Source organism: Heptranchias perlo, chromosome 9 (assembly GCF_035084215.1).
Source record: "Heptranchias perlo isolate sHepPer1 chromosome 9, sHepPer1.hap1, whole genome shotgun sequence".
Classification (NCBI taxonomy): Eukaryota; Metazoa; Chordata; class Chondrichthyes; order Hexanchiformes; family Hexanchidae; genus Heptranchias; species Heptranchias perlo.
This window is the reverse complement of record NC_090333.1, coordinates 82,427,223-82,450,749: the sequence shown is the minus strand read 5'-3', so window position 1 is coordinate 82,450,749 and position 23,527 is coordinate 82,427,223. Positions and strand designations below refer to the sequence as shown.

The following is a 23,527-nucleotide window of genomic DNA, read 5'->3' as shown; positions in this document are numbered from 1 at the left end:
CCCCCCGTTGGAGGGAGTGGGGGAAGAAGGGCGGCTCTTGGAAAGGTAGCACTGATGGCTCCCAGAACGCACCATTCTTGGGAGAACCTCCGTCACACCAGTCAACGTTCCAGCTGCTATGACAGGCTGGGCAAGCAGCGTGAGAGCGACAGCTTCCAGGAGTGGCACAAAGAACTGAAAAGCAAGACTGAAATCCGGTCGAGGATGGATTAAATCGATGCACTGACAGAATCCATCATTTGACATTCAAACTTTGGTCAAAAAAAAAATTTATGCTGAATTTCCTATGAAATTTCTATGCAAATGGTTTCCGGGATATGTAAACAGTAAAGTTTAATAGATAGAAAAGTTTGAAATGATGGATCATTTCTTTTCAAAATCCCTTGATGCCAACCCAACCACCCCACCACTGGCTTTAGATATGATTTATAAAGAATACAAACATGTTTTGTGGCACCTGTAAAGTTTGTTTTACCAGCCTGTTATAGGTTTCTTGAGCCAGTTGGAATGTAGCCTGGTGGTCTGTGTTGGATGCAGGACTTCAGCGTTCGATAGCTCTGCGAGAACTGCCACCTAGAAAGCCTTGAAGTACTCTTAATAAAGATGCTTTTTGCTTCCTTGCAACAGGAAAGCTAACCACTGACCGAAACACAAAAAAAATAATGTTCAACGAACATTGACACTAACTTCTGCATCAACATACAGGACAAAAGTTTCTTTCATAAATAATATGAACATTTCCGATCGGAACAGAACAAATGCATATCAAAATGAAAAAAACATTTCTTTTTAAACACCACAACTTCACGTAGGAAGTACAATTAAGTGCACTTTCCCTGCAAGTGCAACCAGGGCCATGAGCTGGTCAGAAAGACTTGAAGAAACTAGTTTAAACCAGCTTAAACCAGTCCTAAGCTATGCTGAGCCTGAGAGATAGAGAAGAAAAAAATAACAAAACAAAAAATTAAAAAAAAAAATCGGTATTTTCCAGCTCAGAGTCTGTTCTGTTTGATTTGATCCGTGTGGATATGTTTTCCTGTCGGTTGTAAAATTGTTCTTTACAACGCTTTTGAATCGGTTTAAATTAATATATTAAAACAAAGGAAGAAAAGTGGAATCGAGTCTGTTGCCACGCGTGGTGGCAGATTGTGTTCAGTGCCTGGTAGAACTGGAACGTGTGAAGGACAGTGACTGCTCGGTGCTGACTTTCATGTGTACACTTCATCGTCTGTGTCTTCGATTAACACGGTCGCGTCACGGGGCTTCAATCTGAGGATCAGAAACAGGGCAGTGTAAGAATTAACAGCTAGATAAATCACAATACAAATCAAATCACCTGCCCACCACCCACCCCAAATTCTCCACTCTGCTGTCTTGAAGCTGCTGCCCTCTTACGTAGAATTACATCAGATTTCACAGCACAGAAACGGGCCATTCGGCCCAACAGATTTTGGCCGGTGTTTATGCTCCACATGAGAATCCTCCCACCCCTCTTCATCTCACCCTATTCCTTTCTCCATCATCTACTTATCTAGCTTCCCCTTAAATGCATCTACGCTAGTCACCTCAACTACTCCTTGTGGTAGTGAGTTCCACATTCTAACAACTGGGTAAAGAAGTTTCTCCTGAATTCCCTATTGGATTTATTAGTAGCTATCTTATATTTATGGCCCCTAGTTTTGGTCTCCCCCATCAGTGGAAATATTTTATCTACATCTACATCTACCCTATCAAACCTTTCATAATTTTAGCGACCTCGATCAGGTCACCCCTCAGCCTTCTCTTTTCTAAAGAAAAGATCCCCAGCCTGTTCAGTCTTTCCCGGTAGGTCAGTTCTGGCGTCATCCTTGTAAATCTTTTTTGCACTTTCTCCAGGACTTCTATTTCCTTTTTATAATATGGAGACCAGATCTGTGCACAATACTCCAAGTGTGGTCTAACCAAGCTTCTATATAAGTTCAACATAACTTCTCTGCTTTTGGAGAGAGTTCCAGACTCCTGAACGAACTAGTTCTAATTTTAAGGTTACGCCCCCCCACCTTGTTCTGGATTCCCCCACCAGAGGAAATAGTTTCTCTGTATCGACCTTATCGAATCCTTTTATTATTTTAAACACCTCAATTAGATCGCCTCTCAACCTTCTAGACTCAGCAACAAGAATGAATATGGAAATAGCCTGCACCTTCTATTCCTCTAGAAATGGACCCCAGTGCTTGGTTTGCACTTTTTATGGCTTTGACTTGACTTTTGCCACGAGTCCATGGACTCCGGCTGCCCTTCTGTGCTTTGCCCCACAGCAAACTTTCCTCATCTGTGAAGCTACACATTAAGTGGCACTGGGCTATGTGGTCATAGGTGGCACCATGCCTGAGCCCAAACCTGTTCTCATCTGTCACCTCTGATGATGACTGTTGAGGCCTCCAGGTTGTCTCTTTAGACGCTCTTGTATTTTGCGAGACCATAGCAAATTCTCAGGTAGTTTCGATGCACCTTTCTGAAACCATGAACAGTACCATCACAGCAGTAGATCAAACGATAAACAACTTCTTACTCTGCATAGCATGCAAGGTACTGCTGATGATTTCAGAAAGGTGCAGGCTATTTCCATATTCATTCTTGTTGCTGAGTCTAGAAGGTTGAGAGGCAATCTGATTGAGGTGTTTAAAATAATAAAAGGATTCGATAGGGTCAATACAGAGAAACTATTTCCTCTGGTGGGGGAATCCAGAACCTTAAAATTAGAACTAGTTTGTTCAGGAGTGAAATCAGGAAGCACTTTTTCACATAAAAGGTAGTGGAAATCTGGAACTCTCCCCAAAAAGCTGTGGCTGTTGGGGGTCGATTAAAATTTTGAAGACTGAGATAGATAGATTTTTGTTAAGTAAGGGTATCAAAGACTATGGAGCAAAAGCGGATAAATGGAGTTCAGGGACCGGTCAGCCACGATCTGATTCAGGGGTGTCAGACATTCGGTCCTCGATACAGACGGGGGGGAGGGGGTGTCGGGAGATTGGGACTGGGGGCGGGGGGGGAGGGAGATTGGGACTGGGGGGGTCGAGGGAGATTGGGACTGGGGGGGTCGAGGGAGATTGGGACTGGGGGGGTCGAGGGAGATTGGGACTGGGGGGGTCGAGGGAGATTGGGACTGGGGGGGTCGAGGGAGATTGGGACTGGGGGGGCCGAGGGAGATTGGGACTGGGGGGGCGAGGGAGATTGGGACTGGGGGGGCGAGGGAGATTGGGACTGGGGGGGGGGGGGCGAGGGAGATTGGGACTGGGGGGGGGGCGAGGGAGATTGGGACTGGGGGGGGGCGAGGGAGATTGGGACTGGGGGGGGGGTGAGGGAGATTGGGACTGGGGGGGGGCGAGGGAAATTGGGACTGGGGGGGGGCGAGGGAGATTGGGACTGGGGGGGGGCGAGGGAGATTGGGACTGGGGGGGGGGGGGCGAGGGAGATTGGGACTGGGGGGGGCGAGGGAGATTGGGACTGGGGGGGGCGAGGGAGATTGGGACTGGGGGGGGCGAGGGAGATTGGGACTGGGGGGGGCGAGGGAGATTGGGACTGGGGGGGGGGGGGCGAGGGAGATTGGGACTGGGGGGGGGGGCGAGGGAGATTGGGACTGGGGGGGGGCGAGGGAGATTGGGACTGGGGGGGGGGGCGAGGGAGATTGGGACTGGGGGGGGGGGGGCGAGGGAGATTGGGACTGGGGGGGGGGTGAGTGAGATTGGGACTGGGGGGGGGGCGAGGGAAATTGGGACTGGGGGGGGGCGAGGGAGATTGGGACTGGGGGGGGGCGAGGGAGATTGGGACTGGGGGGGGGGGGGGGCGAGGGAGATTGGGACTGGGGGGGGGGGGGGGCGAGGGAGATTGGGACTGGGGGGGGCGAGGGAGATTGGGACTGGGGGGGGCGAGGGAGATTGGGACTGGGGGGGGGGCGAGGGAGATTGGGACTGGGGGGGGGGCGAGGGAGATTGGGACTGGGGGGGGGCGAGGGAGATTGGGACTGGGGGGGGGCGAGGGAGATTGGGACTGGGGGGGGGGCGAGGGAGATTGGGACTGGGGGGGGGGGGGGCGAGGGAGATTGGGACTGGGGGGGGGGGTGAGGGAGATTGGGACTGGGGGGGGGGGGCGAGGGAAATTGGGACTGGGGGGGGGCGAGGGAGATTGGGACTGGGGGGGGGGCGAGGGAGATTGGGACTGGGGGGGGGGGGCGAGGGAGATTGGGACTGGGGGGGGCGAGGGAGATTGGGACTGGGGGGGGCGAGGGAGATTGGGACTGGGGGGGGGGGTCGAGGGAGATTGGGACTGGGGGGGGGGGGGGCGAGGGAGATTGGGACTGGGGGGGGCGAGGGAGATTGGGACTGGGGGGGGGGCGAGGGAGATTGGGACTGGGGGGGGGGGGCGAGGGAGATTGGGACTGGGGGGGGGGGCGAGGGAGATTGGGACTGGGGGGGGGGGCGAGGGAGATTGGGACTGGGGGGGGGGGTGAGGGAGATTGGGACTGGGGGGGGGGCGAGGGAAATTGGGACTGGGGGGGGGCGAGGGAGATTGGGACTGGGGGGGGGCGAGGGAGATTGGGACTGGGGGGGGGGGGGGGCGAGGGAGATTGGGACTGGGGGGGGCGAGGGAGATTGGGACTGGGGGGGGCGAGGGAGATTGGGACTGGGGGGGGGGGCGAGGGAGATTGGGACTGGGGGGGGGCTAGGGAGATTGGGACTGGGGGGGGGGCGAGGGAGATTGGGACTGGGGGGGGGGGGGCGAGGGAGATTGGGACTGGGGGGGGCGAGGGAGATTGGGACTGGGGGGGCAAGGGAGATTGGGACTGGGGGGGCAAGGGAGATTGGGACTGGGGGGGCGAGGGAGATTGGGGCTCGGGCCAGGGTGAAGAGAAGGACGGGGCAATTGGAGCTTGGGTGGGGTGGGGTGGGGTTGGTGAACATTTTCAATAGGTTCGGGAGCAGCAACAGCAACGTGGTGAGTGGGAGCAGCACTGAAAGAGGAGCAGCCGGTAAAGGGGTGAGTGAAACCCGGGGACTTTACTGTGTGTAAATAATGTTAGATAGTTTCCACTGACGGTCGAATGGGGAACAAGGGGACAGATTGAGGATTCTCACTGTGATCAGGCATCATCATCACCAACTCCATACATGGAGTAGATGCAGGAGGGCTGAGTACAGGCTGGCAGCGGCTCACAGTGATGCTGTGGAGCTGGGAGGAGCAGAAGAGTTTCTCCACGGTCCACAGAAGGGGGAATAAAAAAAAACGTCCCAACCATTTCTTCAGTGACTGCTGCTTGGGCCGCTGTAAAAATGGAAAAAGACTAGTCGGAGCGTGTGCTGTGCATTCTCCACCTAGTTTTTTCACACGTTTTGCAGAAGAGTCTTGAAATAGGTGCATGGCCCTTCTTTGCACATTTAAATTGATCCTACACTGATTTCAGACAGCCACCAGGTACGCCTAAAAACGGTGAGGACCAATAAATTAGGGAAGGGCAATAAATGCTGGCCTCGTCAGCGACGCCCACATCCCGTGAACGAATAAAAAAAAAATATGACGGCGGCCATGATTAGGTGCAGGACCTCGCGCCCAGAAATTGGTATAGATTGTGCGCGTTTCTCACCCAAAAAAATGGGAGAAACGCATACAATTTCTACCCCCTATGTATCCAAATAACTTTTGCCGAATGTGGCCCACGCCGAGTGCCTGGATTTTGGATCAGGCTCACCATGTAATTTGAGTTTGACACCCCATGATCTCACTGATTAGCAGAACAGTCTTGAGGGGCTGAGTGGCGTAGTCCTGTTCCCAGTGAGCAAGGACCACGGGTGAGCGTTACTGACTGGAGATTTTGCAGGATACAAGGCACTGTAATCTAGCCCATTATACTAGTAGGAAGATTTCAGTCTATTTACAGGGTTTTAAGGTGACTTGAATACTGGATACTACAGAGCAGGGACCAATGTCCTCGCAAGGGGGTTCACTATTGATCTGGGGGAGGGTTTAAACTAATTCGGCAGCGGGATGGGCACCAGGATGTAATATTAGAAAGGAAAAACAAGGTGCACAAAGGATTGGGAGAGACAGATAGCATTAGAGTAAGACATATTACAGTATTTTGGTGGGGTCAGACCAAGAGAGAATACAAGAAGGTCTAAGATTGATTTACAGAGCATGTGTGTAAACGCATGAAGTGTGGTAAACAAGGTTGGTGAGCTGCAGGCACAAATAGCCACATGGAAATATGATGTCGTGGCGATAACGGAGTCATGGCTCAAAAAAGGGCAGGATTGGGTACTAAATATTCCTGGATACAAGGTGTTCAGGAAAGATAGGGAAGGAGAAAAAAGGAATGGGGAGGGGGGTGGCAGTATTAAGGAGAATATTGCAGTGCTGGAGAGAGGGGATGTCCTTGAGGGGTGAAAGAAAGAATCTATTTGGTTAGAGTTAAGAAACAATAGAGGAGCCATTACACTACTGGGTGTATTCTATAGGCCACCAACTAGTGGGAAGGAGATAGAGGAGCAAATTTGCAGGGAAATTACAGAGAGATGCAAGAGCCATAGAGTAATGATAATGGGGGACTTCAATTATCCTAATATAGACTGGGATAGTAATAGTGTAAAGGGCAAAGAGGGGGAGGAATTTCTGAAGTGTGTTCAGGAGAAGTTTCCTGATCAGTATGTTTCCAGCCCAACGAGGAAGGAGGCATTGCTGGATCTAGTTCAGGGGAATGAGGTGGGTCAAGTGGAGCAATTGTCAGTGGGGGACCATTCAGGGAACAGTGATCATATCATAAGGTTTAGATTAGTTATGGAAAAGGACAAGCAGCAATCTAGAATAAAAATAATTAATCGGAGGAGGGCCAATTTCAGTGGAGTGAGAACGGATCTGGCCCGGGAAAATTGGAATCAAAGATTGGCAGGCAAAACTGTAATCGAACAATGGGCAGCCTTTAAAGATGAGATGGTTTGGGTACAGTCTAGGTACATTCCCACGAGGGGGAAAGGTAGGGCAACCAAAGCCAGAGCTCCCTGGATGACGAAAGAGATAGAGAGTAAGATGAAACAGAAAAAGGGGGCGTATGACAGACGTCAGGTTGATAATACAAGTGAGAACCAGGCTGAATATAGAAAGTTCAGAGGAGAAGTGAAAAAGGAAATAAGAGGGGCAAAGAGAGAGTATGAGAATAGACTGGCGGCTAACATAAAAGGGAATCCAAAAGTCTTCTACAGGCATGTAATAGTAAACAGGTAGTAAGAAGAGGGGTGGGGCCGATTAGGGACCAAAAAGAGATCTACTCATGGAGGCACAGGGCATGGCCGAGGTACTAAATGAGTACTTTGCATTGGTCTTTACCAAGGAAGAAAATGCTGCCAGAATCACAGTAAAAGAGGAGGTAGTTGAGGTACTGGATGGGCTAAAAATTGATAAAGAGGAGGTACTAGAAAGGCCGGCTGTACTTAAAGTAGATAAGTCACCAGGTCCGGATGGGATGCATCCGAGGTTGCTGAGGGAAGTAAGGGAGGAGATTGCAGAGGTGCTGGCCATAATCTTCTAATCCTCCTTAGATATGGGGATGGTGTCAGAGGACTAGAGACTTGCAAATGTTACACCCTTGTTCAAAAAAGTGTGTAAGGATAAACCCGGCAACTATAGGCCAGTCAGTTTAACCTTGGTGGTGGGGAAGCTTTCAGAAATGATAATCCAGGACAAAATAAGTAGTCACTTGGACAAGTATGGATTAATAAAGGAAAGCCAGCACAAATTTGTTAAAGGCAAATTGTGTTTAACTAACTTGATTGAGTTTTTTGATGAGATATCAGAGAGGGTTGATGAGGGCAATGCGGTTGATGTGTATATGGACTTTCAAAAGGCGTTTGATAAAGTGCCACATAATAGGCTTGTCAGCAAAATTGATGCCCATGGAATAAAAAGGGCAGTGGTAGTATGAATACGAAATTGGCTAAGTGACAGGAAACAGAGAGTAGTGGTGAACCGTTATTTTTTGGACTGGTGGGAGGTGTACAGTGGTGTTCCCCAGGGGTCAGTACTGGGACCACTGCTTTTTTTGATATATATTAATGACTTGGACTTGGGTGTACAGTGCACAATTTCAAAATTTGCAGATGACACAAAACTTGGAAGTGCAGTGAACAGTGAGGAGGATAGTGATAGACTTCAAGAGGACATAGACAGGCTGGTGGAATGGGCGGACACGTGGCAGAAGAAATTTAACACAGAGAAGTGCAAAGAAATACATTTTGGCAGGAACAATGAGGAGAGGTAATATAAACTAAAAGGTACAATTCTAAAGGAGGTGCAAGAACAGAGAGACCTGGGGGTAAATGTGCACAAATCTTTGAAGATGGCAGGACAGGTTGAGAAAGCGGTTAAGAAAGCATACGGGATCCTGGGCTTTATAAATAGAAGCATAGAGTACAAAAGTAAGGAAGTTATGATGAACCTTTATAAAACACTGGTTCGACCACAGCTGGAGTATTGTGTCCAATTCTGGGCACCACACTTTAGGAAGGACGTTAAGGCCTTAGAGAGTGTGCAGAAAAGATTTACTAGAATGGTTCCAGGGCTGAGGGACTTCAGTTATGTGGATAGACTGGAGAAACTGGGGTTGTTAACCTTAGAGCAAAGAAGATTAAGAGGAGATTTGATCAAAGTGTTCAAAATCATGAAGGGTTTAGATAAAGTAAATAAAGAGAAACTGTTCCCGTTGGAGGAAGGGTTGAGAACAGATTTAAGATGATTGGCAAAAGGGAAAAAATTTGCAGGGCTAGAGGGAAAGAGCAGGCACAGGCTCGATGGGCTGAATGGCCTCTTTCTGTGCGGTAACCATTCTATGATTCTATGGATGTTACGGTTTTCATATCAATGCAGGTTTAGAAAGTCCATTTGAACTGGGTGCAAGGGAAACCCTTCTTCTGAGTTGAGACAGTAACCATTCATCCAGCACTATGTTAAAACCGTACGTGGGCCAACAGTGATTCAAGTTCTTACTTCAACCTTTCAACCTTAATCTCGCTGAGACACCACAGACAGGTGTATATTACTGCCAGTATAGGTAAGGAGCATTTCTGTACCTGAGGGGTTCTTACTCTCATTCCCAGAGATACCAGTAAATCAAAACAAATGATTTTGTAAGGAAATGGTCTCTTGTATAGCTGGTTTGTCCTACAATCTGCGTTCCCTTTTCATTGCTATTTTCCTCTCTTCACCTCCTGAGAGTATCTCCACCCAAAGTGAGCCCAGACAGTAGCAATCATATTGGAAGCAGTTCACCTGACGGGAAACAGTGCACATCACAGGGAAGAGGGCAGACTTCAACAGTTGGCAGGATATTTGACTGCGGAGGGCATCACTGATCTTGATCTCTCCCGCTGTCCATACCTCTCCACACTTTGCAGTAGGAGTCAGGGGATAGCAACCAACAGTGGAAACTGTGGCTGACTATTTTCCCTCTACTAATCTGGGAGCACTGAGGCGAATTTTAGACCTCTTATTGCCAGCCCTATGCACGCACTAGAACCTATGCATCCTGTATTTGGAATTGCACTTTCAAGAAAAGTACCAAAGAAGTAAATCATGAATCTTTCAATAGTTAATTTTCAACATACAGTTTTGCTTTTTTAAAGCAATAAGTGAAGAAAACTTCAAAGATTTTTGCAGCACAATAATGAGCACAATAGGTCTTTCTGTGTGATAATGACACCTCTGAATGCATTGTGTAAAATTTGGATAAAAAGATTATGCAGGAGACTACTGCTGCAGTGCAGATCCCCACCACATGGTGTCAGTATGCCACCTCAGTGCAGCGAATGGCTCAGAAGGATAAAGAAAGAATATGTATTTCTATAGCGTCTTTCACGTCCTCAGGACGTCTCAAAGCGCTTCACAGCCAATGAAGTACTTTTGAAGCATAATGCCGTAAATTTCTATAGTGGTCCTCATGTCTCAAAGCAACTCACAGTAAGGAAAAAAAAGATGGACATAGACCAGGGAAAAGAGTAAAGATTGGAGGGGAGCAGAGGTGCAGTCAGAGGGAAGAGTTTTGAAGGGAGCATTCAGGAGATGGCAAAGTGAAGGGACCTCGGCAAGGAGTTCCAGCGGGCAGGACCGCAGTGACTGGAAGAACGACAACGAATATTGGAGCAGGGAACTAGGAATAACCTGGAGTCGGAGCAGCGTGTATGTGGACAGCTGGAGGAGTCCATGAAGTGATTTGAGTACAAGGAGGAGGATCTTGAAGTCCATTCGCTGGGGCCTGGGGAGCAGCAGGGCTTGGAAAGGGTGGGGTTGACGGGAGCGTGGGTCTTTCTGTGTGTGAGGATGTGCGTCACAGCATTGTGAATGGGTGTGATTTGTGGAGGGCGGGGGCCAGTTAGGAGAGCTAGAGAAGCTGAACACTCAAGTGATAAAGCCAGTTAATTAATGTCTCATCCAAGACAGCCCCTCCCCCATCGGACCTAAAAGGTTCCATGGCACTATTCGAAGACGAGCTGGGTCGTTCTCCCCGGTGTCCTGGCCAATATTTATCCCTCAACCAACATCACCAGAACAGATTATCTGGTCATTATCACGTTGCTGTTTGTGGGATCTTGCTGTGAATTGGTTGTGAAGCACTTTGGGACATCCTGAGGACATGAAAGGTGCTATATAAATGCAAGTTCTTTTTTTTATATTCCTTCCTATAGATTAAGCGGCTTAATTTAGTAAATCCAATTACAGCGATGGATAGATCAATGGGACAGAATATAGCTGTAAAAATGGTTACCAGGCAGTGCAGAATACTGCAAATTCCAAGCTGTACACACTCTCGAGCAATTAGCTACACAATACTGCAGTTACAGCTGCAGACAATCTCTGCCTCGACCCAGGGCTGTCACCTTTCCATCATCACGCTGTGATGGAAGGATAGTCTCCTTCGATACTGCTCCATGTTGGCTGACTGCTGATTTCTTGCCTCTTCTCTCTGTTTTCCCCTCCCCCCCCCCCCCCCCCCCCAACAACCCAACCTTAAAGGAGGCTCCATTATCACGATGCAGTCTATCAGGCAGGCAAGTCCCGTGTTGGAGGGGTACCAGAGGACGAAGGTGTCTGTGGTACTGCACCGCAGCGGGAGCCAACACCTTTTGGGCAGTGGGGATTAAAGCCTTGGGGATACCGCGGCTTTACTGTGATCTATAAACGTGTTGCTTCTTTCCCTTCGAGCCCCCACTGCTGTGGTTGCTCTGCAGCCTGGGAGCGAGCTCCTCGGCGTCAGTACGTACTGTGATTTACGCAGAGACATGCTGTAAGTGCGCTTCCACGTCTTGCTTTTTTGGCGGTTCCGCACTCCATCCTCGAGGTCCATCATCTGCTCCAGGACGGTCTGGTCGTCGGCGTTGAGGGGCGCCACCGAGATATCGCGCACGGCGCGGAATTCACCGCAGTTGTTCAGGTGCTCGTTCTCCAAGCGGAAGAAATTCCACACGAACCGGCTGCAGCGAAACACAACTCAACATTAGCGGGCAGGAGTGCGGCGATGACCACCACGAAACGCAAGATACCGCGAAGCAATTTAGTTTTTTTGCTCAAATCTTTGCCCCTGTCTCATCAGCAGGCACGAGCCAGCTGCCAAGAATTAAAATTGCACAAAATTGTCCCTAAGCTCCCCCCCACCCGCCCCCGTCCCCAGCATGATAACTCAGCACAGGGTAAATGTTCCAGCTTGCAGTTGACGCCAACCCTTTTCATGGGTAGTACGACAGTGTACTGGCTGGTCTCATGAAATGTACTGCTGTGCAACTCTATTTTAACAGATACTAGCCCCCTTTTAACATGAAGTGTTTGTTCGCCGATAGTCGCAGTGTAACCTCAATGGCCCTTTGTAAATCATGAGTGTAGTTATGAGGTCTGGGGAGACCAGGCAGAAAGTTATTTATTTTGATATTACAAAGTATTTCACTAACAGGTTGTGAGGTTGAAGTGTCCCCTCTCCCCTCCTCTGATCTCCGCACAGATTCCCGGGGTTTGATCAGATGAATTCCCACACGTGCCATAGCCCGTACAATCTAAGAAGCGTGACGAATCCTTCGCAAGCTATATTTCCATTCCCCCAACTGAACCTGGCTGCGATTTCCACCTTGTCCCACAACAAAACTGCTGTGGAGTGGGTGTGGCCCTCACCTCCAGGCCTCACCTTAGAACCTATCCACAGAGTTCTCGGATGCTGCCTCAATGTTCGAAAACGTCACTCTCTGCCACCTCTCCTCATGTTTGTCACCGTTTACCCTCCCACCTCTACCTTACTGAAACCCCCCCTCCCTCAGTCTTTGCAGCGAGCGACACCTCTTCCGTGGGAACTTGGAACGCCACCTGAACCCAATCCTGCCTGGTTTCTCCATCCTCCTCATAATGTCATTCTCCACATAAGCTTCAAATCCACACATACACAGCCATTCCCCTCAGCGTCAGCATCGCTCACGGCCACCTCCAAGGCCTCCATCGCCAACGGGGCTATTTCCCCATCCCTTCCTCATCGTTTTTCTCTCTGACGCATCCTCCCGTCTGTCACCAGTGCCTCCACCCTCTCATTCTGCTCTTGGGAAGATTTTCCTCCCCAACTCCCCCATAACTGCCATCACTAATTCCCAACTCTCTCTACTCTGACACTGCTGAGCTTTCAATGCCCTTGTCACTACCACATTCCAGATGGTCTCCCACCACCAAAGCAGCCCAGTAAAAGAGCCACCTTCATGTACAGTCTATCGATCGCAGATTAGCATGCACGTGTTGACACATCTGGCAAGTCCCTGTCACATCTGGGCTGACCATCTCAAACTGAATCCTCACTCCCTCTGTGCTGCCAAATCTTCCCACTCCTCCAGGGTCATCCGGTGGGCAAGGACAGTCCCAAAATGGACTCCACCACAAGCTGCCTCCTCTAACCTTTCCTGCTTGCACTCTCCATTCTCACCCCATGACATTCAACTCCAGGATCTCGTGGGCTTCGTGGGTTTTTAAAATCCCTGCCCCAGAACAGCTATAGGACTTTACACTCCACATGAAATATCTTTTACGCGATGCCTTTCTTGGCCACGTGGTCCCAGCAGACCAGGGATCACCATGTTCCACACAGCATTCGGTCAATGCTCCTGCTGCTTATCCTTATAACCCTCAACCCCACTCCTAACCACGTATCAATTTATTGATCACAGTGTGATTTTAAATGATGTTACCGGAAGACCTCCAGCGGGGCCAGCACTGTGGAAATGATGTCTCCCGCTGAAGCAAAGGCGTTCATTGAGGTGATGGAAATCTGCACAGTCCAAGCAAATCGCAAGATGACATCCTCTATTATAGCACAGTAGTAATAGATCTGTGGATAAAAGCAAAATACCAATCTCTCAATATACTTCCAGGATATAATGGGATACAAGAACAAGATTGCAAGTTTGAATAAACCAATTTCCCTCCCTTTTCTTTTCTTCCAAGCTCTTGGGTCGACCAGTGGCAGAGACAGCAGAGGACCTACTCCCAGTCCCCTGAAAACGTTCCTCAAATAACCAATAACAATAACTTGCATTTATATAGTATCTTTAACGTAGTAAAACGTTCCATGGTGGTTCAGAGGAGCGTTATCAAACAAAATTTGACACTGCGTATCTAAGGAGATATTAGGACAGGTGACCGAAAGCTTGGTCAAGAGAATGGAGAGGTGGAGAGGTTTAGGGAGGGAATTTCAGAGCTTAGGGCCTAGACAGCTGAAGGCACGGCCGCCAAGGTGGGGAGTGCAAAGTGTAGTTGTGGCGAAGAGCAGAATATGAAGTGTTGTGCATAAGAATGCTAGCAGCTGACCTATCAACCATCAACATTGCTGGATGGAAATGGCTGGCAATATCCTATGACTGAATGACCAGACGCTAGGCACCAGAACAACGCACGGTAACTTGACCTCTGATTGTCCCCCTTCTTGTTGAAAACCAACTAGTCTCCACTCAATGCCCTTTCGCCTAGAGTGAAATTGGGTACAAACTGTGTGAAGAATCACAGGTGCAAGTCCTTGCTCTACCGCTGTGGGCAAAGGGCTTTGGGGCACTAATGTACTGTGCCACTTCACTAAATGAATCAAATGGTAAGCTGAGCCCCTCCCTAGTGCATACCCATACCACTGTATGCAAGGACGTTTCAGTGGATGTGCATTAGACTGTAACACCAATTTTATAGCATTGCACAATGATTTAATGCATCAGCTGTTGGCCACTCTGCAGCTTTCTCTCAAACCAACAGATTCTCTCTTCTCTTCCACTGCAAGCCTCACCATTCAGCTGCTGCCAAGTCTTGTCATTTTCCTTGCTCTTCCTTCCAGATGTTGAGGCTCACTGATTGAGCTCCTTTCCTCTGTTGCCCATTGAAAGAACAGCTGAGCTGGCCCCTGGTCTGTCCCAGTGGAGCTCTCATGCAGAGGCACTGGCCGATTCATCAGACGGGGTCAAATCAGCATTGTGATGAAAGCACTCCCCACTCCCTCCATAACAAAACCTTTAACGTTGTAAAATGTCCCACACGGTGCTTGACGGGAGGGTTATCAGACAATATGTGACACCGAGCCACATAAGAAGATATTAAGATAGGTGAAAGAGGTGGGTTTTAAGGAGCGTCTTAAAGGAGGAAAAAAGGTAGAGAGATGGAGGGGTTTAGGGAGCGAATTCCAGAGCTTAGGGCCGAGGCAGCTGAAGGCACGGCTGCCAATAATGGTGCGAAGGAAGTGAAGGATGCACAAGAGGCCTCGCAGCCGCATGACAGGATGCAACTGGAGTACTTTCCGTAGTCTTATTACACAATAATGACAGTAACTGAGAATCTCATTGACATCATAGTTGACCACCCTATTCCCAATATTGCCTGGAGTGCTTTGTCTCTCAATCTATGTCATGAAGACTATTATTATAAGCAGGACCCCAGTGTTAGTTAGCTAAGGAAACTCCTTCCAAAACTTTGAGGAATTGAATTTGGGTTTTGTGTGGTACATGCACAATGGAGCTCTTTCAATGATGAGCATTACTGGCTCAAGTGTTAGGCAGGCTAGAGATAGAAAGTTCTCAAGTGCTGCTTGCAGGTCCACCGGTTATAGGCACCTATGGAGACCTGGAGGTTCAGCACAATACTGGCTCAAGGGTTGTGTCATAGCCTGATGGAACATGGGACTTTGCCCCAAACTCTTTCCAAGATGATCCCAGTTGTGTTCCGTGGAGAACAACTGAGCAGAGGATGGGTAAATGCCCACAGGGAGGTAGGGAAAAATGAAAAGCAGAGTCATCGACAGGCCATCGTCATGATCGGCTTCAGAGAACCCACACTGGTAGAGGTGTGGGAGCACATCAGCTAGAGGTGCAAAACATGCATCAGAAAGAAAAATAATAGTCTTTCAAAGGGAAAGAAAAGGCTCAAGGATGTGCACTGGCAGAGGAGGTGGCTGGGGAATGGATGACAACCCGTTCTATTGGTAGGTGTCACGACTTCAGGACAAAAACAGCAGCCTGGGGACGGAAGCCTCTCAATTTTGCAAGATCACAGCTCCTATAAGGCAGGGGTGTTCCAACTTCTTGCCTTTGCGGTGGGCGTAAGTGCAAACTAAGGAGCCTGGTAGTGTCTCACACACAGTTTAAATCCATGCTCCCATTTATTCCCAACCACATGGAGTGGTTGATGTGAATAGTATAGATGCATTTAAGGGGAAGCTAGATAAAGACATGAGGGAGAAAGGAATAGAAGGATACGTTGATAGGGTTCGATGAAGTAGGGTGGGAGGAGGCTCATGTGGAGCATAAACATCGGCATGGACCTTTTGGGCTAAATGGCCTGTTTCTGTGCTATAAAATTCTATGTAATTTTCTCACCTTACTGATACTAACAGATCCTGGTGTTATGATTTGGAATATATCCACCAATAAATCAACCTCGCTAAAACCTCCAGGCAGATATTCAACCAGGATAAGCCAGTGAGGGCCGGATTGCCAGGGCTTGAGGGCTACAGGTTGGACACCACTGCTATAAGGCACTTCTACCACAGATATGTTATTCTGAGAGGGCACGGAGATCCATGACCTCTGCCCGCCACTCTCCTCAATGTGAGTTGGTGTCGCTGCCATTCCTCAATGAAATCTTACCGTTAAAAGTGTGGACCTGCAACAGCACATGGGGACCATCAGAATGTGGGTGCCAACAGCATCGGGTGGGGGGGGGGGGGGTCTCTGAAAGTCACCAGTTTTAAATTAGGAACACAGTAAATGAGACTGCTTTTGGAAGTCACTCTCTCAATTTAAAAGTGCCCAATATTTGCCTGAAGACAGTGCTTCATTTCTGCTGATTTGATCCCCACTTTTCTCTTCCCCCCCCCCCCCCCCCCCCACTTCTTCAAGACGCTGACTCTTGCTGAGGTGCGGTTCCACAGGACAGCCTTTCACTACGTCACGTCAGGTGTGAGGCCAGGAAGGAAGTGTGCATCAGCAGGCTATTTCACCGTGGAGGGCATCACAGCCAAGCCTGCCCTCCCCTGTGTGCACTGGCACACTTGCCAGCAAGAATCGCCGACAGGGTTTGGGATCCCACTGGGTTATCGGGACGAGCTGGGCACAGAGGATTAGTCTGCACCAAGCAGCTCTTCAGTATTGTTGGCTCAGATTTCATTGCCGTAAACTCCTACACCACCAGTAAACAGAGTGGGCAGTGCGGTGGGACTGTCCAAACACATACTTTCTGAGGGTAGACAATCTCCTCACGCAGGAAGGTGTTCTCGCCAGCATTTTTGTCAAAGAGGCCCCAGTCCATCTTCAGGTCCCAGGTGAGAGTATAACAGGAGCTGATCAACAAGCAGGCGATCCACAGGTAGAAAAACACCACAGCGTCGTCGTGTTTCTGTTCTGAAAGACAAACAACAGGAACATTATCACCCTCTGCCACGTGGGTAAGCAGAGTCAGCCCTTCCCTTTAACTCATCCGAGTCTTACGAAAAACAATCTGCAGTCATGCTTTTTTGTATTTGTGTCCTCTTAAGATGAGGGAGGTCACTGCTGGAGAATGGAACCGTGATATATTTGCACCCAGTGTCTACGTGAACCACTCCCAGGTCAGGCACAGCACTGTCTCAAACTGTCATACTTATATGGTTGGCACATGTGTAGAGCATTAAATACTGCTGCCTGATTTGTCGGATAAATGGGTAATGTAGTAACTTCACTGTGCACAGTGGGTGTTCTGGTCTCCTCGTTCAGGCAATCTGGTTGCCCCTTAGGAAATAAGCGGCACTTTGCTTTTCTCATCACTTACACGCACACACCCACCCCCCCCCCGCCCCCGTCATTATACACAAAGGGTTCTCGGCTTTCCTCATCTCACACACGCGCCCCCCTCATTGTATACACAGGGTTCTCGGTCTTCCACATGCACACGACATGTCCCTTCCCTTACTGCACACACGTTTAGGTTAGTTGTGTCTAAAGCTCAGGCTGTCATGGTAGATGTTTGAACACGGTACGTCTTTACTGATGCATCAGGTTTCAGAGGAAAACGAGCGCCCAGGGTGTACTGCTAGTATAACCTGGCTGGAAATGCATCAAATTTACTGGGTGTATACAGATCAGTTTCAATGAGCACTGAATTCTGGAGGACGGTGTTAGCTCCAGTCTAACAGGTGGAGCTGACTCAGTGCTACACCACTGCCAAGCCACCTATGGATCTCGATGGAGGCGATGCTGCCGATTTGGTATGAAGAGGCCACATTTTACAAGGTTAGCTTCACGCCAAATTCAAACTGCTTCAATTATAAATTTGGCGTTCAAATCATTTTTAACAGGAAAGCTTGACCTAAAAACGACCCTCAATCCCAACCCGCCTGAAGAACATTCCCCTAGCGAGCCCACGTAACATGCGAGTTCACGAAATCTCACCACGTAAGGGGCAGTTTTGTGCTGTGAATTCACATCAACTGGGAACTGCCCAGTATATTTTCCGTAGGACCCTTACAGCCAGTCCTATCAGTCTGCGCTAGATGCAATCCCATACCTCAAACATCGGAACAGGGGCCATTCAGCCCCTCAAGCCTGTTCCGCCAATCAATTAGATCGTGGATGATCTGTATCTTAACTCCATTTATCCGGCTTGGTTCCATATCCCTTAATACCCTTACCTAACAAAAATCGATCAATCTCAGTTTTGAAATTTTCAATTGACCTCCAGCCTCAACAGCTTTTTGAGGAGAGAGTTCCAGATTTCCACTCCCCTTTGTGTGAAGAAATGCTTCCTGACATCACCCCTGAACGGCCTGGCTCTAATTTTAAGGTCATGCCCCTTTGTTCTGGACTCCCCCACCAGAGGAAATAGTTTCTCTCTATCTACCCTATCAAATCCTTTAATCATCTTAAACACCTCAATTAGATCACCCCTTAATCTTCTATACTCAAGGGAATACAAGCCCAGTCAATGCAACCTGTCCTCATAATCAGGGACTCAGACAAAGGTAAAATATATTGAGCATTCTGATTAACGTTTCTCCTTACACAAGGCTCATCATGAATATTGCATCGTCCCCAACTGCTCAGTGAAGAAGTCGACATGTAGGAGTCATACAGAACGGGAAAGTCCCAGGTTCGATTCCTGGTTTAGAAACATAGAAAATTTATGGCACAGAAGGAGGCCATTTGGCCCATTGTGTCTGTACCGGTCGAAATAGAGCTACCCAGCCTAATCCCACTTTCCAGCACTTGGTCTACAGCCTTCTAGGTTATAGCACTTCAACTGCATATCCAAGTACCTTTTAAATGCGATGAGGGTTTCTGCCTCTACCACCCTTTCAGGCAGCGAATTCCAGACCTCCACCACCCTCTGGGTGAAAAAAATTCTCCTCAGCTCCCCTCTAATCCTTCTACCAATTACTTTAAATCTATGCCCCGTGGTTATTGACCTCTCTGCTCAGGGAAATAGGTCCTCCCTATCCACTCTATCTAGTCCCCTCATGATTTTATATACCTCAATTAAATCTCCCCTCAGCCTCCTCTGTTCCAAAGAAAACAACCCCAGCCTATCCAATCTTTCCTCATAGCTAAAATTCTCCAGTCCTGGCAACATCCTCGTAAATCTCCTCTGCACCCTCTCTAGTGCAATCACATCTTTCCTGAAATGTGGTGACCAGAACTGTATGCAGTACTCAAGCTGTGGCCTAACTAGTGTTTTATACAGTTCTAGCATAACCTCCCTGCTCTTATATTCTATGCCTCAGCTAATGAAGGAAAGTATCTCGTGTGCCTTCTTAACCACCTTATCTACCTGTCCTGCTACCTTCAGGGATCTGTGGACAAGCACTCCAAGGTCCCTCTCTTCCTCTAACCTTTCAGTATCCTCCCATTTATTGTGTATTCCCTTGCCTTGTTTGTCCTCCCCAAATGCATTACCTCACACTTTTCCGGATTGAATTCTATTTGCCATTTTTCTGCCCACCTGACCAGTCCATTGATATCTTCTGCAGTCTACGCTTTCCTCCTCATTATCAGTCACAAGGCCAATTTTTGTAAAATCTGCAAACTTCTTAATCATGTCCCCTACATTTAAGTCTTAATCATTGATATATACCACAAAAAGCAAGGGACCTAGTACTGAGCCCTGCGGAACCCCACTGGAAACAGCCTGGTGCTGAGTTGTTAAATCTCAGCCTGGTCAGAGGTCGGGGGAGCTAAAATTGGCCTCAGTGCCCCTGAGCCAGGGAAGAGAAGGGGAATTCCTGCTTCTGATCAATATACAGCGAACCCTGCTGCATGCACGTGTGGATACTGGGGGAGAAGAGGTTTTGGGTTCGGCTGTTCCACTGCTGGATAGCAACGCTCACAGGCTTAGGTTTACACATAAGTAATGGCGTCTTGGGTGAGGTGCTGGGCACCTGCGGAAACACACCCCAGTGCAGGAGCCAAGGGGAGGAGAATTGGCGATATCAAAATACTGCAAACGATCAGTGCCACTACTGTATAAGTCGAAGTTCTACCTCTCTGTTTAACTACAGCAAAAACTGCCTTATTAATACAGCCAGAAATATTGAAGCCCATTTCTTTTTATTCAACATCTATGTTATTTGAAACTATCACGGAGATAGTGACGAATAAAGGGATAGAGGCAGCTTAGCTTTAGGTCACAATTGAAATACTAACCTTGCAAGCTACAGAAATTTGGCACTTTTTGTGCTGCTTTTTGGAAAGCAGCTATCAAGGGCCTCTGCCAGACTGCTGTTTATCTTTTCTTGTTTAAAGTTTATGATAAGTTGTAATTGCCAAAGGTAGCAAATGTTATTTTTTTAAACAGAAAGCGTTTTTTCGAACATCCAGCTTTGCTGCAATTAAACACTACTTTGCCCTCGACTTTTCTGAAAATGAGTACTCGACAATTCTTTTACATAGCTCCATAGTAATGTTCTGGGAAGCACAGGAATATTGGTCCATCCAGCTTACCCTTCCAAACCCATCAGCTTCTTACTGTCATACTGGAATTAATCGTCCTGTGGTTCCCTTTCCTAACAGCAATTCATCCCGTTCTTTCTCAAAACCTGTCATGGCTTTCCATTTCACCGGGAATCCATTGCGTAATTCTACCTCCCTGTTACTAAAATAAAATGCTGCTTACATTTCCTATTTTTTTTTGCTGCCTTAACTTTAAACCCTCATCCTCAAATCCCGCTTACGTCAGAAGAGTTTTCCTGGATCCAAGTTTTCGGTACCTGTGAAGATCTTAAAGACCTCCATCCAGTTCCTTCACCCTCCATCCCCCGCACCCCCAATCCTCCTCCTCCTCAGGTTAGATGATCTTTCCTCATAACCCAGCCCTCTAAGTTCAGGAATCAACCACATAGCCTCTTCTGGACCACTTCTTTCCTTCAATATGGAGACCAAAACTAAATGCAGTTATCCAGTTGTGACCAAACTCCAATGGCACCTCCTTTAGACTTTGCCCCACCCTTAGTTATACATCCCAATATTTTAGTTTGCTGGAATGAGGATAGATTAGTGTAACAGTCAGGAAGCTTGCTGTTGATTACCTCCCCCAACTTTCTTCACTCCTCTTCTGAGTCCTATTCAGGCGAACAGTCTGGTATCTGGCCCAAGTAACCACTCTTTATATGTGAGCCTAGACGGTGAGTGTTAGATGTTGCTCCTGATCCTTGCCTAATGTTCACTGGTGCCACAAGAAATATAGTCATGTGGGACTGGTCCAGATCCTAGTGGAAGGGCTGGAAATATAGGGCGCTAAATTGTGTCGTGTAGCGCCTGTTGTTTCGGTGCTATACGGCCTCTCTGACATCCAAGGTGGCGCCTTGGCTGCGCACGCACGTTTCCAGTGCGACGTGCGCTAGATGCCATCTTGGTATAGGAGTTACCGCAGGCGCAGATAAGGAATGTTGGAAGCGTGCAAAATAGGGAGAAAATAGCTACAATCAGTGTGCAACGCTGATTTAAAGTGATAGACACCATTTTGGCACAACGCTCAACTCAACGCACAGTCTTAACCCCAACCATCTGAACGTGTCTTAGAGTGCCTGGAGGACCCCCACCAGCACTATTTAAAGGGACCATGCAGGATTTACAGGTTAGTGGCTGGATTATTGTTTCTGGCTGCTGAGACATTTGTAACTGTTTTTGGAGGTTTCCTACACTTGAATACTAGGACTAGGGGACATAGCCTAACATTTGGAGCCAGGACGTGCAGGAGTGAGGTTAGGAAATGCTTCTACACACAAAGGGTGGGAGACGTTTGGAAAGCCCTTCTGCAAACAGCAATTGATGCTGGCTCAATTGTGAATGTTAAATCTGAGATTGATAGATTTTCTGTGAACCAAGGGTATTAAGGGATATGGGGCTAAGGTGGGTATATGGAGTTAGGTCACAGGTCCAGCATGATCTCATTGAATGGTGGAACAGGCTCGAGGGGCTAAATGCCATTGCCACTTGTTGCCTCCTGATATGCGCCACCTTCTCCTGCAAGAAAGCGGGACATGTGTCTGGGTGATATGCCTGTCATGGTTGAATAGCTGCCAGTGTGTGTGGCCTGTGGGTTGTGGGTGTGCGGTTCAAAACAGTGGTAATGTATAAGGGTGAGAGGAAGCATCTGGTTAGAAGAGTTGAGTACTGATGGAAAGAGTTTATTGGTATGTGGCTGATGGGGGGTGTAGTGCATGGTGCAACTGGTAGGAGACGCCACTTGACAGTTGACCGCACTCACCTTGACCACTCATGTCAAAGCATTGAACTTCTTCCCCCGCTGCCTCCCACTGCCTTTTGGATATATGTCTGGAGGGCCTCTTGCCCCCACCCCACCTGCAGATATAGGATGTCCCTCCTTCTGTCCACCTCTTGCTCCAAGGTCTCTAGTGCATCAGCAGAGAACCTTGGTGCACGCACTCTCACAGGCCTGGTACCCTCAGATCGGCAGATTGGTGAGGTCTGGCGTGCAGATTGGAGGATGTGGGATTTAGTAGTGCGCAACCTTTATTCAATGTTTTAAAATAACTCATCAGTGTGTAAACACAGGGAAGGGACCTGCATCTGTGTTTTACATGTGCGATGTCCGATCTCTGTTCAGACAGCAAACTGTTATTTTCAGCAAATAACAGATACCAGCTACCTTTAAGAGATTTCTAAGAAACATCCTCCCTTTAAGAGATTGAGCTCCCCCTGCTGGTGGAAAGTGCGAATTGCAATGATTCCATGTGCAAGGCCTGGAATGGAACGCTGATTGCAGGTTAGTACTCAGGCCGGCCGAAACTTGCGTCCTGCCTGCTCATTGGGCGCGGGGTAATAACGCATCATGCTACCCGCGCCCAAAAACTGCCCTTATCCAATTTTTCCCCCATGGTGTACAATGGAAGTGGACATACAGAAGTTTTTTTTTGTCAAAGGTGTGATTGCTGCATCAGAAACTGTACATTAAGTTGCCTGAAAGTAATTACTCGCAAAGCTCCAACACAAATTATTTGATTTTTTTTTAAAACTTTGTTTCCCCTTACAATCGCAGCAGCCATGTTCTTCACAAGCTGCATTTCTCTGCAAAGTCAGGGGCATCCTGTGAAATGTGTCAGCCTCCTCTAAAACCAATGTTGAGTACTATCACATTTATAGATTTTATTTATATCTATCTGGCCCCCGACTTCATGGGCGCTCTGCGACAAATGCAGCTCGTGAGGACGTACTCGTGAGCAATCGTTCCTTAATAATAAAGAGCAGCCAATGTCAAAGATATATACAATGCAATCAATTCCAATTAACTGAACAAAGTTTATTCCCACAACTGAATTATTGATTTTCTGTAGTGCAATTTCATGTATTTTTTTAAAAATTGCAATGGCACAGTGTTTAAAATGACAGAAGACACGCAACATTCGACTGGGTTTTGATAGAGTAGATAGGGAGAAACTATTTCCATTTGCAGAAGGATCAGTAACCAGAGGACACAGATTTAAGATATTTGGCAGAAGAACCGAGGTGTGGGGGGGGGGGGG

The 23,527-nt window shown here is 48.1% G+C and overlaps 1 protein-coding gene across 1 annotated transcript in view; it reads right to left on the bottom strand.

Moving 5' to 3' along the window:
* Positions 1–315: 315 nt before the first annotated feature.
* Positions 316–23,527, bottom strand: part of LOC137325566 (xenotropic and polytropic retrovirus receptor 1 homolog) — a 297,372-nt gene continuing 274,160 nt past the window's right edge. The window contains exons 12-15 of the mRNA XM_067990817.1: positions 16,750–16,916; positions 13,233–13,372; positions 11,283–11,492; positions 316–1,269 (exon numbers count right to left, since the gene is read on the bottom strand). Coding sequence (XP_067846918.1) covers positions 1,209–1,269; positions 11,283–11,492; positions 13,233–13,372; positions 16,750–16,916 — 578 coding nt within the window. The 3' untranslated portion in view covers positions 316–1,208. The remainder of the gene's footprint in view (positions 1,270–11,282; positions 11,493–13,232; positions 13,373–16,749; positions 16,917–23,527) is intronic.